The 16,739-nt window shown below is 57.3% G+C and overlaps 3 protein-coding genes across 3 annotated transcripts; all 3 read left to right on the top strand.

Annotated features, from left to right (window-relative positions):
* Positions 1-247: 247 nt before the first annotated feature.
* Positions 248-3,376, top strand: JKF63_03012 (uncharacterized protein; the record flags this gene model as incomplete). Its single annotated transcript, XM_067899034.1, has 1 exon — positions 248-3,376. The coding sequence occupies one exon, from the start codon at positions 248-250 to the stop codon at positions 3,374-3,376; it is 3,129 nt and encodes a 1,042-aa protein (XP_067755478.1).
* A 3,125-nt stretch (positions 3,377-6,501) lies between these two features.
* JKF63_03011 (uncharacterized protein) lies at positions 6,502-8,589 on the top strand (the record flags this gene model as incomplete). The annotated part of the gene is made up of 1 exon (XM_067899033.1): positions 6,502-8,589. One exon carries the CDS (start codon positions 6,502-6,504, stop codon positions 8,587-8,589), a length of 2,088 nt encoding a protein of 695 aa, XP_067755477.1.
* A 2,470-nt stretch (positions 8,590-11,059) lies between these two features.
* On the top strand, positions 11,060-16,138 carry JKF63_03010 (uncharacterized protein; the record flags this gene model as incomplete). The annotated part of the gene is made up of 1 exon (XM_067899032.1): positions 11,060-16,138. One exon carries the CDS (start codon positions 11,060-11,062, stop codon positions 16,136-16,138), a length of 5,079 nt encoding a protein of 1,692 aa, XP_067755476.1.
* Between the last annotated feature and the right edge of the window lie 601 nt (positions 16,139-16,739).

Raw genomic sequence — 16,739 nt, 5'->3', positions numbered from 1 at the left:
CGATTTCAGTGCCACGAAAGGCACGCAGACACACAAAAGGAATCCATGCAGCATCGCGTGTGAACCAGCTCATTCATCCCCCACCCTCCCACGAAGAAAACTCATCCATTTTGGGTTTGCACGCATACATTGCTCTCTTGCTGGGCACAACTCGTTTTTGTTGGCTGCACGATTGTCTTCCCCCTCCCCACCCCCTTCCACCCCCACCACCCCCAAACCACGGCGCTAAGAAGCAGCTATTGTGAGAATGTCATCAACGGCTCCGTCCTCACCGGATTCACCAGAGCCATCGCAGGGCGGCAGGGGAAAACGCCTGCGGGAAAACTGGACGTCTCAGCCATCGCATGACAGCCACGCACCACCTCCCCAAAGTCACCCAGAGGAGTCGATTCCCTACCTCGCCACGATCTCTATGAACCAAGTGGGTTTCTTGCGCGCCAGAAGGTGCACCAGGGATGAAGTTTCTGGTGTTTCACTGCGACCTCGTACGGCAGAGAGCGAGCTCGGAAAGGGAAGCTCTGATGGCACTGCTGCAGCGTTTACTCCGGAACTCTCGAAGACTCTCCACTCTGGAACGGCGGATGATATCAGCTATCTGGAGCAGATGCTAACGGAGATCATGGAGGCCGCCGTGACGGTTGCCAGCACGAGTCCGTCGCCGCGATCATATACAACGCAGCAAGATGGAGAAACGCTTCCCGCGTGCGCGTATCTGCTGCGGACGTATCTTGGAATTGACACGGGCACCTTCAAGCCTCGTCAGCAAGAAGTCTGTCTGTCGATTCTCGCTGGTGTCAACACGCTCGCCGTGTGTCCAACCGGCTGGGGAAAGTCGCTTTGCTACCAGTTCCCTATGCTTGTGCACCGTCTGCTCTTCGAGTGTCGCTACGCGCGCTGGTGCCTGCAAGCGACACTTCCAAAGGCAACACTGCAGCAGTCATGTGAGACAGCGATCAAGGAAGGGCAGACGGGAGACGAGAGGTCTGTCGGGTCGCTCCCACGCACAGCCCTGCCGGCGGACCTGTTCAGCCGCTTCTGCGTCGTCGTCTCTCCTCTTCTAGCGCTTATGGAGGATCAGGCGGAAAAGATTAATCGCATTCCTCACTTGACTGCATTTGTGTTGTCCTCGAAGGTCAGCGCTGACAGTGAGGAACGGGTGTTTAGCCAGCTTGAGTCCCCTCTATGCCCGCTCAACATTCTGTTCGTGTCGCCAGAGAAATTTATTGCCAGTGTGCCTCTGCGGCGCGTCCTGCATTCCCAAGCGCACCGGCTGGCCCTGATGTGCGTGGACGAGGTCCACTGTGTGTCCGGCTGGGCATACGACTTCCGCCCCACCTTCATGTATCTCAGCCGCGTTCTCCATAGCCCACTCCTGGCTGTCCCAGGGGCATACGCACACGAGAAGCAACCAGCGATAAACGCGGGGGAGGCGCTAGCGGCTGTGCCGTATCTGTGTCTTACTGCGACGGCCACGAGCGCCGTGGTGCGCGACGTTCAGGCGAGTTTTAGTATCGTGCGGACAGTGACATGCGGTAATCGGCAGCGTGAGAACCTTCACCTGCAGGTGACAGATCTCGCGCAGCGTCATGCGTCATTCCACCATCTGCCTCCGCCCTCGGGTGAGGTGGCGGAGGTACATGAGCCCTCTGCACGGGTAACCCAGGACGCTCTCCTGGAGGCGGTGCAGCAGCTACCGAAGCCGATGATTGTGTACGTACAAAGTCGCGCAGATGCGGACGCGTTGTCGGGGTTACTCTCCTCCAAGTGCGGCCAACCCCGCTCTCTGTCGCACTCGGCGGCGTCAGGGGACTTCCCTGGCGTGTTCCATCCAGCGCGGTACCCGGTTTCAGGTGAGCAGTGCGGCTTAAACTGCCACGCGGGAGGGGATAGCAGCCACGAAAAAGGGAATGTAGGGGAAGCTGAAGCACCACGGGGCTTGACGGCTGGGATGGTAGTCCGCTGCTATCATGCGGCTTTGACACGGACCGTGCGAAGCACGACCCAGCGACAGTTTCTCGAAGGCAAGATTGACATACTTGTGGCCACCATTGCGTTTGGCATGGGCATTGACAAGGCCAACATCCGCAGCATTATACACGCCTCCGCACCAAGCTCTTTGGAAGGCTACGTACAGGAAATCGGGCGCGCGGGCCGAGACGGTGCACCGAGCATCTGCCGTATCCTCTACAACCCTTTCGATTTCTACGCGCTCCGGTGTCGGCTATGGAGTACGCTGCTTTCACTGTCAGAGATGCAGTGTATTGTGGGTGCTATCTTGTCATGTGCCACTACCCGAGTTGGGCAGCGACTCATGCTGGTCTCCGTCTCCGCACTTTCAGCAGAGCTGGGGTTCACCACAGAGACCATCGAAACGGTTCTCTTCTTGCTGCTTACTGCGACCGGCGCTGGCGCTTCACTTGAGGATGGGTCCCCTTCAAGCACACGATCTTCTTCTCTACCAACCCCGTTCAAGAGTATATTGGGTTCCTACCCGCTCGGCTTCAAGGTGCTCAGTGTCCAAGGCGGGGCGGAAAGCCCCCGGGATCCCGCCATGGCGGCCCCGCCTCAGAGTACCCCGATTCTCGATAGTCCAAAGTTGGTGAAGCGACGGCGCACTGTTCTCGGCGCAGCGACGCGCGGTTCCACTGGCAGTGATGGTGTTGCGCTTCTCCTTCGCCAACTTGGGGCCACGGACGCCGTTCTGGAGCTATGCCGCGTGACACCGAACATGTCGAACCTAATCGAAGTGGCGAACAGGCTGTCAATGCCACTTGCCGAATTCCAGCACCGCATGCAGGATTTGGTGGCTAGCGGCACTGTAACCCTCGCCAAGTGTGGCACATCCCCAGCTCTTCTTCTTGAGTTGTCAGAGTCGTTTGCCGAAGCAGCGAGTCCAGCCACCCAGCAAGCACTCGCCTCCCACATTTTAGCTTTGCACCGCGGTCGTCTGGACGTACAGGTCGCTGGACTTCGGCGCATGTTTGGTGTTCTTCAAAATCCCTCCCACGATGCAATCGCCGCTGAGCTTAACAGGGGCCCGGGGTCCAATAGAACGACCCTCGGACACGATAGTGTCTCCTGGAAGCCACCCGGTCAAGCAATGGGTAAGTTGAGGGCGGTTTCTGTCGTGAACGCGTTTGTCGAAGAGAACCGCCTCCGCATTCACTCGACGTACGAAGCGCTGCGCGCATTGCTGGGAATTCGCCCGAAAAGTCTTATCCAGCATGGCAAGTACGCAGGTCAGCTTCCTCTGGCGCAGAGCTGGTACGTGAAGTCCCCATACTTTGGGGCACTGCGCACTTTCGAGCTATCCTGGGTGCTTCAGGTTCTGGCACCCCACCAGTTGGACGTGCCGCCACCGAATGCTTCAGGGTAGTGGTAGTGGCCAGCGCTGTCGTAGGGGACTCCCCCCCCCTCCCAAAAAAAAAAAGTAAAAACTGAACGCCTCTGGAACAGCAGCGTTATTGGGGGGGCAGAAAGGTTCGCCGCCTCTGCGTAGCAGGGACCGTCATCACAGTATCACAGAGTGGTCGATACACAATGGGTGTGTCCTCGTTATTTTTTTTTTTCGTAATTGATGTGTGCGGCCCTTTTGAGCCCCTCCGTGCTTCACACGAGCACCTTCATCCCCCACTGAATCCCTCAAGTCTGCATCGGGTACGCAACACGCATGCCCTTTCCCTCCCCCCCAGTTCCGCCTCTCTCCTGGAACCTTTTCTCCTTGGTGTTATTGCTGATGCGTACTCTCTCTTTTTCTCTTTGGCCTCCGAGATTCTGATCTCGTCTACCCCTTTCCGTCCTCCTCATGACCACACTCCTCACTTCACGCGCTCTACGGGCCTACCTGGAAGGCCAGCACACACCCTGTCATTGTTCTTCTGTCCCACCAAGGCTAGATTTTTTTTCCTCCTTTAGTGGTGTGGGCTCTCTGAGAACAACTCATCTTTTTTTTTGACACTTGACTTTGCTGATTCGCTCACCACGTCTCTCGATGCAGTTCACATGCCGTGCAAAATCACGAATACCGACCTCCGGGTCTTCCACGAGGCGGGCGTGATGTGGCTATCTGCAGTGCGCTTTCATCAGAGCAGGTGGACACGCTGCGCCGTGCTATCGGCCGGGGCTACCGGTATCCCAGTCCGCTCAGCAAGGTCGCTTCCCAAGTCTCCAACACTGGCAAGTTCTCAAAGCGCCTCCGCTGTTGGCAAAAACTTCCAGAGTATAGGGGGGGACCATTTGGAACTCCGACTTGCCCAAGGTTGCTGCAGAGCTGACGTACAGCCGCACCAGCCGCCTGCTTCCATGGCCAACATGTTCATGAAGGAGCCCAGGACGAAGCAGCACACCTCATGGCGTCAGGATGCACCCTTCTAGAATGTCAGGGGAAACCAGATCGTCAAGCGCCCGGATTCCAGCTAACCCGGTGCCCGGAGGACAGCACAATGGGGAACTCGTTGTTGGGTCACACAAGTTGTCGTGGATGATGCCCCGCAATTTCAAGGATAACGTCGCTAAGTAGTTCCCCGAGAGGGGTGCCTGCCCGAGGCACCGAATAACGAGAAACCACGAAGCAAAGGTGCTCGTCGTTTCGTGGTCTTTTAAACCTCGGGGGCTTCTGCTCCTTCAGCGCCACCCCGATGCACGCGGCGAATATGATCGTCGGTGCTGCGGCGCGCCCTGTCTAGACACCGCGTCAATGGGCGACTTCTCCTCTGCTCCCGGTGCTCGAGAATGCGACTGAAAAGATGGCGCCGGGCAGCCCGCTGGAGCACTCGCTTTTCCCTCTCGTCTATACAGGAGATTCAAGGTTCTGAGGGGTTGTCTTTGGACAGCTGTAAATGAAAACAGTGAGCCGGGGGAGGAGGGGGTGGGGTCTGAAGAAGCCTGGCAGTGGAAGGGTGCGGGAGAGAGTGGAAACGGCACAGTGGCCGAAAAGAGCCCCCCTTTTCCTCCAGAACCACAGCAGTGCATGAAGGGCCGCGCGTCCTCCTCACGGGCTCTGATAATAACAAAAAAAAAGACAACACGTGCTCTTGTATGGTAGTCGCATTGGAGTATTTTTCGGCTGTTTTTTTTTCTTTTCCGTCACCCCCCCCCCTCCTCCCATTCTCGAATTTCTGCTATCGTTTTTTCCACCTTTTCCTGATATTTCCTCTCCGTTATTGTACTTTTCTATGGGATACACATGCCTCCTTTCATGAGCTTTTTTTTTTGAGGGGGGGGAGGAGGCCAGCGAGGCCACCAAGTAGTGTTTAATTGACGCATCGCTCTCCCTCCCCCCCTCCCCCCTCCCTCTTGTCTAGTAGACTTTTTTTTTGTGTGTGTCCGGCAGTGGTGTGATGAATGGATGGACATACCTACATCAACACAGATGTTTTCGGGTATACATCTTATATGTATATGAACGGATACCCGTATCTTCAGCAAAACGCAAAAACCAAAGGGAAGAGGGGGGTGGTGGGCGGTGAAAGGCACATGCGAGTCACCGTGCGCAGATAGTATCGTTGAACCTGCGTGGTGTTTCCCGTGGTACAGCAGTAGTGGCTTTGCCTCTTGCGTTTCTCAGGACACTTTCCTCATGGACTGGGTCTGGTCTTTCCCAATCCCCCCTTCCCTTCCCGCCCCGCTCTCCCTTGGCCAGAGGTGGATATGGTGTTGTGCACGACAACAATGGCAATGTCACGTGCGTGATACTGCCGACGCCCTTTTCACAAACGCCTAGCCGCTCCTTATGAATTCTGGCCCCGTACCCCTTCTTGTTTGCACTTGAACGCTCTTGCATGATCGACTCCGGTGACCTTTTTTTTGTTCTCCCCTCCTCCCCTCTACACACACACTCACACGCACAGAAACCATATCCCTTCGTAAGGCCGTGGTGGTACTTCTCTAAGGGGGGGGATCACACAAGCAGCCCCGTACAGAAGACAAACGAAGACGAGTAACCACGCAGAGCAAAGCGGTAAAGACCCCCGCCCCAAAAAAAAAAAAACGACGGCAAACGGACCATCCGCTGGAATCTCAAACTCGAGCCTCCGCCTGTCAGCAGGGTCCCCGTGAGGCGAAGACACGGATAAGTTAGTGGAGTTACCTACCAGACCCTGTTTCTTTGCATTTCTATCGCAGGAAGGATCTGTTGCGCCATCTACCTAGAGCTGCACGGCTTGGATGTGCATGCGCGTGCTTCTGTGTGACAGCTATAGACCAAAGAGGGAAAGCAGCATCTGAACAAGGCACTTCTAAGGAGGTATTGAATTGTCGCGGTCACTATTTATAAGTATTGCAGAAGGCGTTACAAATAAATAGACCCCCACCCACCCACCCACCCACCCACCCACGCACACACACACACATGCACATATATATTTATGCTCACTGGTCTGCACTCTATACGTTTCATTGTGTATCGTGGCTCTGCAGTCTGTAGCGGGATTCACTCCCTCTCTTCTACAACTTTTTGGGGGGCAGTTTGCGCTCCACTTGGTACATTGCGCAATCACGGGTATGTTGCGCCATCGATGGCCTCTCTGGGCGGCGACCGCTGCGACAGCGCCCACCAGAACGGGTGAGTTGGCAAACAGCTTCCATCCTTCCCCGTCATCATCTCTCACGCACGCGGCGGAGTGTGTTTCACCGATGCCGGTGTATTTGAAGCCATCGAGCAGCCCACGGCGCAAAGCCAGCTTTTACTTCCCCCGCATGCGAGACGCGTGCCTCCCGGCCTACGCGTTCCGGCCCAGTGCACTTGGCTCGGCCCTGCCACTATTCAGCATCACCTCTCCCTCGTGTGAGTACTATGCCCTACGGCTGCCGCTCTTGAAGGCTGGATTCCGTCGTGTCCCACCGGAAGCCCGCGACATTGCCAGCAACCTCGTGTGGGGACGATCCATGCCGTTCTGTGAAATGCTGCGCCGCGGTCAGTCAGCGCCCCTACTCGACTTCCCCACGACCGGAACGGCTGAGCAAGATGCCTACGTGGAAAGGCTGCGCTTGACACACCCTCAACAGCGGTACAACCACTTCCCTCTGAGTCACGTCAACCTCGGCTGCAAGCGAGGAATGGCGGCGAATGTGCGCCGCGCCTTTGAGGAGGCCATGCGCCACGCCTCTACACCAGGAGAACGGGAAGCAGTGGAGGCCCGCTACAGGTTTGTCCCACGCACCTGGTTCTACCCGCAGGAGCGAGAGAGTCTGTTGGCGGCCATGAAGGCTGCACCAAGTAACCGGCACTTTATCTGGAAACCGTCTCGCGGCAGCTGCGGTCGAGGCATCTTGATCTCGCAGGCCGGCGCGGAGCACGCGCCCACATGGGAGCGCATTATGGAGGAGATCAAGTGCAGGTCCGCCTCGAAGGAGACGCGGCGGCTTTTCAGCAGCTACGTTGTCCAGGAGTACATTGAAAATCCTTTCCTCGTGGAGGGTCGCAAGATGGACCTACGCCTGTATGTCGCCGTGACGTCCTACAACCCACTAACGATCTACTTGCACGAGGAGGGACTAGTGCGGTTTGCAGCTGAGCCGTACACGGAAGCGACCGTCAGGCAATCATCAACCAGTAATACTCCTGCCAGCGAGGCGGGCGACAGTGCTGCTCAGCTAGCTTCGGTGAGTAGCACCCGTAGTACGACATGTTCGGACTTCAACACAAAGCACATGCGCGACCGCTTCCGCCACTTGACGAATTACTCGGTGGGTAAGCGCTACACAGTCATGCAGCATCACAATTGTTCTCGGGCACCCTTGACAACAGACACCGATGCGATGGAGGGGACTGCAACCTCATCAGAGAGCGCTGCACCTGGACCTGTGCTCAAATGGTCGCTCTGGAAACTGTGGGACTACATTGATGCTCACAGCACCAGTGCGGGTTCAAGTCCCACAGGATTCGCCGCGCCCCGCCGCGCCTCTGATGGACTGCTGGAGGAGATAGCCCAGCTGATTACACGTACCCTGTTTGCGGTGCGACCTGTAGTCGATGATGCTGTCAGGCGCGTGTCCATGCCGGGCAGCTATTTCGAAGTCTACGGTTTCGACGTGATGCTCGACGCCGACCTAAATCCGTTTCTGATCGAGGTGAACACGCTGCCGTCACTTGAGAGCAGCTCCGCCTTCGACTACGCAACAAAGACAAACGTGGTGGCCGATCTACTGAATTTGGCCATGTTAGAGCCGTTCGAGCGAAGGATTGAACCGGGAAGCACCTTGTGGAACTCATCTCATCTGCGCGAGGACATGCACCGCTCGCCTGGGGCACCGGAGCAGGGGCTTCTCCACGCGGCCCGGATAAGCGACGGTAACCTGGACGCCTGCGGTGCTCCTAACCTCACTCGCGAGGACGTGGAGCTGCGTTTGAGGGACGAGCTGGCCTACGCGCGCGGATTCCACCGCATTTTCCCTGCAAAGGAGACATCCCACTCGTCTTCACAGAAAATCGATGTGTCCACCGCGGGCAGCTTCTCAGCGATGTTGGATCCATCGACTAGTCGTCAGCCACTGGATTCCTTGGCAACGTGCCGCTCCTACCAGGCAGACTTACGCGCCTACGAGCGGGAGGGTTTAACCGAGAAAGACACTTGGGCATTGGCATCGTAATCGACTCCCTCTGCTTCACGGACGCCCGTAGACACACGGGCTCGTATCCACAGCCACGATACCCCTTACTGAGCCTCGCTTTTGCTGCATGTGGCTTTGCCTGCCAACGTGAGCCAGGAGGGGCACGGAATCACCCTTAGGCGGGACCGAAACATGTAGCGGAGCGAGGCGTTGTGTTTTACAAGTCTACCAAACGTTTGTCATTTCCCGTTTGTATGGTGGGCGCACTGCTCAGAAAAGATGGAGATCTTCCAGTAGTACAGAACACTCGATAACTTTTTGGGGGGGTTCTCCATGACAGGGCGCGTGAGGGGATGTGTATCGATCCCTGTGTGTGTGTGTGATGTTGCATGGATTCCCTTTTCGGAGGCTTCTACGGGGGATATGCGTTCCACACGTTTCATACCAGAAGAGAAGTCCGCCTGTTTTTCGTGGTGCCCTCCCCCCCCCCTCCTCTTCCCCTAAAGCCTATCATTCCATCATTATAAAATAATCCACAGCAACACGTACACACCCTGACGCGCAACTCATCTGCCTTGGCTTCCTCCAGCGCTAATGGCGCGTGGCCAAGAATGTGACACACCACCAGTCGGTGAGCCCAGCAGTGGGAGGAAAGGGGTGGGAAGCAGGCTTCTCTCCCCTCTTCTCACACAGACTCTTTGCTCAGCCCGAGTGCCACAAGGAGGGTGTGAGGGGAGGGGGGGTGGCCGGGGGGGGGGGGCTTGCTAACTGTGGCCCCTACTTCCCCCGGTGTCGCAGGGAGCGGCAGGTGTCGGGATCACAGGCCCGCTTGTGCCGTGACCAACAGGGTTCTTTCGCGAACCTGTAGCAGCAGGAGCACGTCTCTCTTCCGGGCGGCGGGGGGAGGCGGGGGCTTACACGCCTTTAGGTGGAGCGCATGGCCTGACATGGTGGCCAATTGCTTACGCAACTTCTACGGGAGGGGGGGGTCAGAAATCGTCCCTCTACAGCGCCAGTCCGAACTTATGCGTGGCTGTGCACGAGGTCGGCGTCACTGTTCTTATGGCCATGTTGGTGAGGATGAGCGCATTGTCCTCAGGTTTCCTGAAAGGTGGAGGAACTGAGCCCGTTGTTACCGCGCACGGAGAGGGCTCCCCAGCATCTTGACTTCAAGGTAGCTCTAGAATTGGTCCCTCGCGAGTGTGTGATTTCGTGACGGAAGAAGCGAGGGATGGATACAAGGGTACACTAGACGTCTCCACAGGTGCACTTCAACGGGCCTGTTAGGGATGGGGAAAGGGGTATTAGTGTTCTGCAGGTGCGTAGAACTGTGCATGAAGCTTTTTGAACTGGTCCTCACCTACCGTCTCGCTCCCAGGGTGTGAATGGGTCCTGCTGCTCCTTTGTTCCAAGTATACATCTCCGTCGCCTTAGTCTCTACGCCACAGCGGGTCGCTCTCCCATTCCCCCCTTCCTTCTTCTCAATATAGGGGAATCTGCCGTACCGGTCAGGTTCGCGTTTTCTTCCAGTCGTGTTATCCCTTTTTTCTCTCCCATACCCTCAGAGACACCTGAGCCCCCCTTTTTCTTCTGTTGAGTCCGTGTCCACGTACACAACACGAACGATAAAACAACGCAAAGAAAAAAGAGAAAATATGTGGGGTGATTTTCATCTGCGATACACGTGTGTTGTAGTGTGGATGTCAACATGGTTAATGGTGTTGTTCCCCCCCCCCCCATACCGCGCACGAGAGCACAAACCTGGACAGAGAAACAAAAATCAACAAGGTGGAAAAGAAACCTTCTCTCCTACAGTACCATGATGACCGGAGCCTGTGAACACTGGTGCTGTTGTCGTTCCCCGTCTCGTCGCAGATGATTACATCCTGCAACCCTTTTTTTTCCTCCCCCCCTTCCCCGAAGCGTCCGCAGGTGCGCAGGCGCACGCGTTCGACGTACTGTGGGCTTGTCGTGCTCCTCACTGAATTTCCTTCCCCATCCGATCCCCCACTCATCACCACCACCACACGCTCACACACTTTTTTTTCTTACCGCCCCCTTTTGAGCCTCTATTCTTCGCAGAGGTGGCAAGGTAGCCTCTTGGCTCTTTTTTTTTACGCGTGTGTCACCTCACTGTTTCTGCACCTCCCCTCAAAACTATTTTCTCTACCTGAATATGCCCCCTCGCCCGCGTTGACGCGACGCCATACACCCTTTCCAAAAAGCGGCTCATGTGTCGTCGAGGCATCGCTTGTACCTCGTCTTATATATCCCCCTCCCCTTCGCCCCTATGTTTGGCGCACCGATTCGGGCAGTCCACCCTCTCAGCGACAAAAAAAAACCAAGTTAATCGAGTACGCACTGCTGTTCTCGTGTGTCGCGGGGGATACCGGACCCCGGCGGTGTACTCTCATCTCCCGCGTGTTTTTTTCCCCCTCTGCACTATTTCCCCTCTGTGTATGGTATTTGTTGAAGAAGGCTACTGTTTTTCGTAATACGTTACTCGAGAATGAACGAGGATTCAGGAGGCGGCAACGATGACAAGGGGGTCCTCGCCGCCGAACACATGTCGTCCTCGTCATATTGGCAGCTGACCCCTGAAGAGGAAGCAGCGCTGCTGTCCGAGTACGGAGTTGAGCTGCCCTACGACAACGGTGTCGAGTGGACCGCACCGAGTCATTTCAAATCACAAATGGGCGATGGACACGTCTTTCTCACGGGAGCGGCGACCGATGACGAGGTACACGATTTCGACGACGCAGCAGATGCACGCCGCGGTGGCGACTTGACTGCCTCGGGGATTCGCCGACAGTTAGGCTACAAGGACCCGCTCCGACTATATCTGCAGCAAAATTTTCCCTCCCTCATGATGCTAAACCGGTCAATGCCTTTGTCCCTGGTGGAGACGATAAGCGACACTGTCGACGCGCTGGAGAGTCGAAAAAGCGTTGATGGGTCAGGGAGGGAGTTGGATCAACACATGTGCAGACCCCCACCTGATGGATTTGGTTCCCCCCACACACTGGCGCAGCATGCTGCAGTCCTGCGAAGCGGGAAGGAGTGGGTACGGCGTGCGTGTTTTGCTGTACAGGGTGCCTCTAGCACTGCCATGGCGTCGCAGTTGTTTGTACCAGAAACTCATGAAGCATCGGTTGCCTTGTGTGATGACGGCTCTCTAATGGATGCTGCTAGCGTATCCGCGCAGCCAGCAGATATCGAGTTTTGCCGCCTCATTGAATCAACACAGCAGCTGCTGGAGAAGGCGACGGAGGCGTTGTGCGCGCGCTCCGGGGACGGTGGTGCGAGCGAGGCAGAGGAGATTGCCCAGGTCGTGCGAGAGCTAGAGGAACGTGAGGCGCTGCTCACCGAAGATGCGCTGGATGCGTACTACGCCAAGGAGGAGCTGCGCAGCGGTAACGACGACGTCGACGATATAATGCAGCTCATTCGGCGTGCGCGCGAGGGACGCGCCAGACTGCATGCCGCTCTGACCCTGAACCCATTCGAGACGCCGGCGTATGATGCCCAGACAGAGTCCGAGGTAGCGGTGCCTGAGCCCTCCTGTGACGTCACTGAGATCGACTCAACGTTTTTGAGTGCACATGTGCCCGTGCTCCCGAAGATTTACGCGTTCGAAATGGAACTGCCGCGTTCAGACCCCGTAAATGTGCAGTCGCTTCCTGAAAGCAGTGGCGCTGTGTTGCGAGGGCCAGAAGAGGAACCCGCGACCCTCGGCGGGGTACCTGCGGTGTCAGGTGTTGAAGGCCTACCGTTTGGCTCCTCCACTGCGGAAGGCAAGTTGACGTCTTTCCCAGAACTGATTGACCAAAACACCGAAATACTGGCGTTGATCGCCAGCACGGAAATTCGCGACGCAGAGGTGCAGAGAGCCGCTGCGGCGTCGAGGGAAACGTGCATTCGCCGGGTTTTTTCTGCTTGCGCGGCAGGTAACGGAGCAGCACATGCGAAGTCACAGAGTAGAGACCGCAATGCGCTGGGCCTTGCAATGCTTCCGACGTTTGTGCAGCAGCTCGACGTGCTCCTATCACCCACTCGAGAGGAGCGAGAATACCGTGGTAACGCAAGAGCGTCGTCAGTGAGTGAGCCAGATGCCGAAGGAGGCTGCGGTGACACCGTTCAAGCCACTCCGGTGCGATGCAGTGGGGCGAGCGGGGGTCCTGGACCCTCGGTGTCCGTGGTGAACTCCCCACTCGAGCAAATTCGCCGGCGGGCCGCACTGGAGTCTTTTCTAGTAGCCCGCGAAGCTGCCGAGCGGCGCCAGATGCGCATCGAGGATGAGCTGGTGGAGCGTGAGATTAGGGTCTCTGCAGACCGAGTCGCTTGGTATGTCGAACAACGCACAGCGCTGGAGAGGGCTGCTCTCCAGGCCGTGGAGAGCTTGCGCGAGTCTCAGGGCGCTGCATACGAGGAACTACTCGCCGCAGCCTGTAGGGACAGAGCGCTAGCTCAACAATCACAGGAGCTCCGGTGTCTCCAAGAGACGGAGAAGCTTGTGTACACGCTCCTTGTCGAGTGGGAGGTGCAACGGGAACAGCTGTTGCAAGATGAGGCACTCGCACTACGATTACTGCATCGCGACTCGAAGGAGGAAGAGCAGCACGCTCGTGCCGCCACGGAGCGGCGCTTGGATGATGAGATGGCAGCGGCAAGAAAAGCAATGGAGCACCTTCGCACCATTTTCGAGCAACAGCGTCAAGTGACCGGTTCCGGTTCACCTCGGGACGGAAGCGGCGCACCCGAAGCTGACACGGCACTCCCTCCTTTTGAGCACGCGCTGCGCACTAGTCCCTGGTTTTGCGGCCGTATTGCCCCGCTACTAAAGGAGCGAGGCGAGCTGACGCGGTGGGCCGTGACGCGACGAAGGGCGCTGGAAAACGTCCGCGCGCTACTTGTAGAGGCGGAGACCCAATACCGGGATCATGTCAAGGCTCCTGCACAGAGTTCCAACAGTACCATGCCACCACCTAGCGTGATGACGCTGCCGGAGACTCCGCCTCTGGTAGAGGAACGGGCATTCGCTCAAGATTCCGCTGCCGCAGGCACCGCCGTGTTGAACGCCGACACGTTTGTGAGGCTCCTTTGGCCCTCTCTCAACGCTGCCGTGCGCCACCCACGACGGGCTCCCCAGTTTCTCGCGAAGTTGATACTGTCCCTCGAGGATCTCTTCCAGGTCGACTGGGCTGGGCTGCGTCAGATGCGTCTCAGCGCTCCTACGACGACAGAAACACACCACGAGCCCCACGCGACTGTCGAAGTTCCGGTGACGTCCCTGGTCAGGGAGCTGGATATAAGCGGTAACCCATTGCAGATATTCGATGTGCTGGACGCTGTCCGCACCTTCTCGTCTTTGCAGTCGCTTAGCGTCTCGAACGCACAGCTGCACACCCTCGAGGCATCGGACACGGGGGTGGACACGGCAAAAAGAGTGCCTTCCACAGAGTCGCTTGACAAGTCTTTGTGTTCTGTCGCCAGAGAGGCGTCTTCTCACTCTTTGCACCTGCGCCACGTGACGGCGGCGCGCAACAACGCATTGGCGAAGCGAGTGCGTCTGCTCTCTCTCGATGTCTCTTCCAACAATCTGGGCTCCCTCGCGCCGCTTGGAAGGATAGCCTCTTCGTCGTTGGTGTCTTGCAAGGCCACACAGAACAAACTGAGCACCCTCGACTCTCTCCTGGGCTGTGTGCAGTTGCGGGAGCTCTCTGCCGCGCACAACAGGTTGACCGATGTAGAAGCCATCTGCGCGATGCCAGTGCTGCGCGAGCTGGATGTGAGAAGCAACAAGCTAGCCACTCTGACCGGGGGGTCTAAAGGGAGTCAAGATGACCCTTCATCGAACTCGCTGCTGCTCCTTAGCAGACTGCACGCCTCGCACAACCCATTGCGTGAACTGCCAAGTAAGGGGCACGTGTATGCCTGTTTAACACAACTCTTTGTCAACCACACGGAGCTCACCACCCTTGACGCTTCATCGATCGGGTGGTGCCCTGTGTTGACGGTGCTGCAGGCCGAGGGAAATCAGATTTCTGACATCAGCGGACTGCAGCACTGCTCGCGGCTGCAGTCCTTGAAGCTCTCTCACAATCGAATCGCCTCTCTCAGCTCGCTTGAGCCACTGAGGTGCTGCACTCGGCTGCGGGTGCTGGATCTCACAGGGAATCCGTGTCTTGCAGTTGACGGGACAGACACGCATCGCGCTGCTACCGTGCAGCGGTTGCTATGCGACCTTGTGCCCTCTTTAGAAGATCTCAACAACACTCGCTTAATGAACGGCTTCGGGGAGGGATACATGCCCGAGCCACAGGGCACATCGGGCGAGGCACTGACACGGATTCGTATTGAGTGTGGGGAGCCCGACCACTCGGGCTTTGCTGCGTTTTTCAAGACATCGTCGCGTTGCGTTTCAACTGCCCCGCAGCTGTACCAAGAAGTCTTCTCCGCCCTGTGCTGGGATTGGCACATACAGCGCGTCCTGGAAGAAAAGGAAATGCGTGAGGCGTATGCGCAACGTCCGCTGAACCGCGCCAAAGGCTGGGAGATCACAGCGGTTGCTGCTGCCGCCAACGCTCCCCGAGCAAACGACGGCAGTCAGCCACGGTTTAGTCGTGGTGCAACAGCTATCGCTGAGCTGAACGGGGTCACGGCGGCGCAAAGCCATGTTCGTACAGCGGTGCACCAGCGCCATGTGGAGCACTGTCGAGTTGACGTCGCGACGGTGGATGAGTGGCTTGCTCTCTCGCACGATGTCGCTCCCGTGGCACTGGCTACGCCGGCAGGTCACGAACCGCTGGCAAACATGCACGTGCGTCACCCGTACTACGAGCGCCGGCAACAAGACCATATTGAAAGTCTCGCTCGTGCATACCTTGCGGAGTGGCTGCTCGCTCGCACACTCATTCGACGGGCTCGCCTCGAGCTGTATCGTCTCCGAGTTGCCTTTCAGCAGTCTGAGGCGCATCGAAGGGAGATCGCTGCTCGACGCATTCAGCCGGTGTGGCGCGGCGCAGCGTTGCGCTCTCGACTGCAGCGTTTTCTGCACCCGGGGCAGGTGAGCCACCACGAGGTGGAGGTCGATGAATTTCACAAGGTCGACGTGGACGAGTGGCTCCTCGAAAACGACGCTGCTTTGGTGCCGGTTGAGGTTCTTCTTCACAACGTTGTGGGGTCGGCGCGTAATGTTGCTGCTGTGCCGTTTGATATCCCGGCAATGGCCGCCGCACCGGCTGTCACTGAGATCACGAGTGCCCCTTCACCGCCAACTACCACGACATTTACACCGCTGCCGCCAAGTGATGTGCGGCCGAGCAGTGGAGTGAACAGAAGCCGCCTTGGTGTTCAGAGAAACACCGACGCACTTCCGAGCGCCGACACTGCGGAGGACATCAAACCAAACACCTCAGTTGCCACCCTGAATGAGCAGTGGGGTCCTCTTGTGGCTGGGCAGATTCGAAAGAGGCAGCAGAAGTCCAGTCGTGCGCACCAAGAGCGTATGCGAAAGGAGTTTCTCCAGGATCCGCTCCGTATCAAGCGGGAGGTGCGAGAGGACCGTGCGCAGCAGCGGCTTCACTAGCTGTAGGGGTTCCTTTTCTGCGGTATTCGCTTCAGCAGTTGACGCGACTCTACTACTATCCAGAAAAGGCACATGTGGGCCGCTGGCGCCCCTGTGCGAATCGCCTTTTCGAACCTCACTCATTTCCAGCGCTCTGCGGCTGAAAATTGATCTATGGCTGCAGGCCTGCGAGTGTGCGCGTGGCTGCACGGCTGTGGGGGAATTGGAAGAGGCGTGTGTCTTTGATGGGCTCGTTTTTTTTTGAATGTGTACATTACAAGTGGGTTTAGGGCACTGAGAACAACATGAGATGTACTGGGCGGCGGCGATGGCGTGGAGATGCTATCGGGTTGGTGGAGGGAGGGAGAGAGGGGGGGGGGCGGCGGCCTGCTCCCCTCCCCCTTCTTTGTTCTCCAGGTAAAACTTGTGGGGTACTCTCGCTCTTCCGTCCATTAGTTACCGTGGCGCACACAAATTTTCTGCGTAACCCTCTCCTCTTCTCCATTCTTAACCCATCCTCGTTTTTGAGAGGGCGCTGGACAAGCCTCTTTGCTACCGGTGTGCGCCGACGTCGAGAGATTGTCTCTTGAATACACACACTCACATACAACCCTAGAAGAAG

This window comes from Porcisia hertigi, chromosome 30 (genome assembly GCF_017918235.1).
Source record: "Porcisia hertigi strain C119 chromosome 30, whole genome shotgun sequence".
Lineage (NCBI taxonomy): Eukaryota > Euglenozoa > Kinetoplastea > Trypanosomatida > Trypanosomatidae > Porcisia > Porcisia hertigi.
The sequence above is the reverse complement of the archived record's forward strand: the minus strand, read 5'-3'. Positions and strand labels throughout refer to the sequence as shown.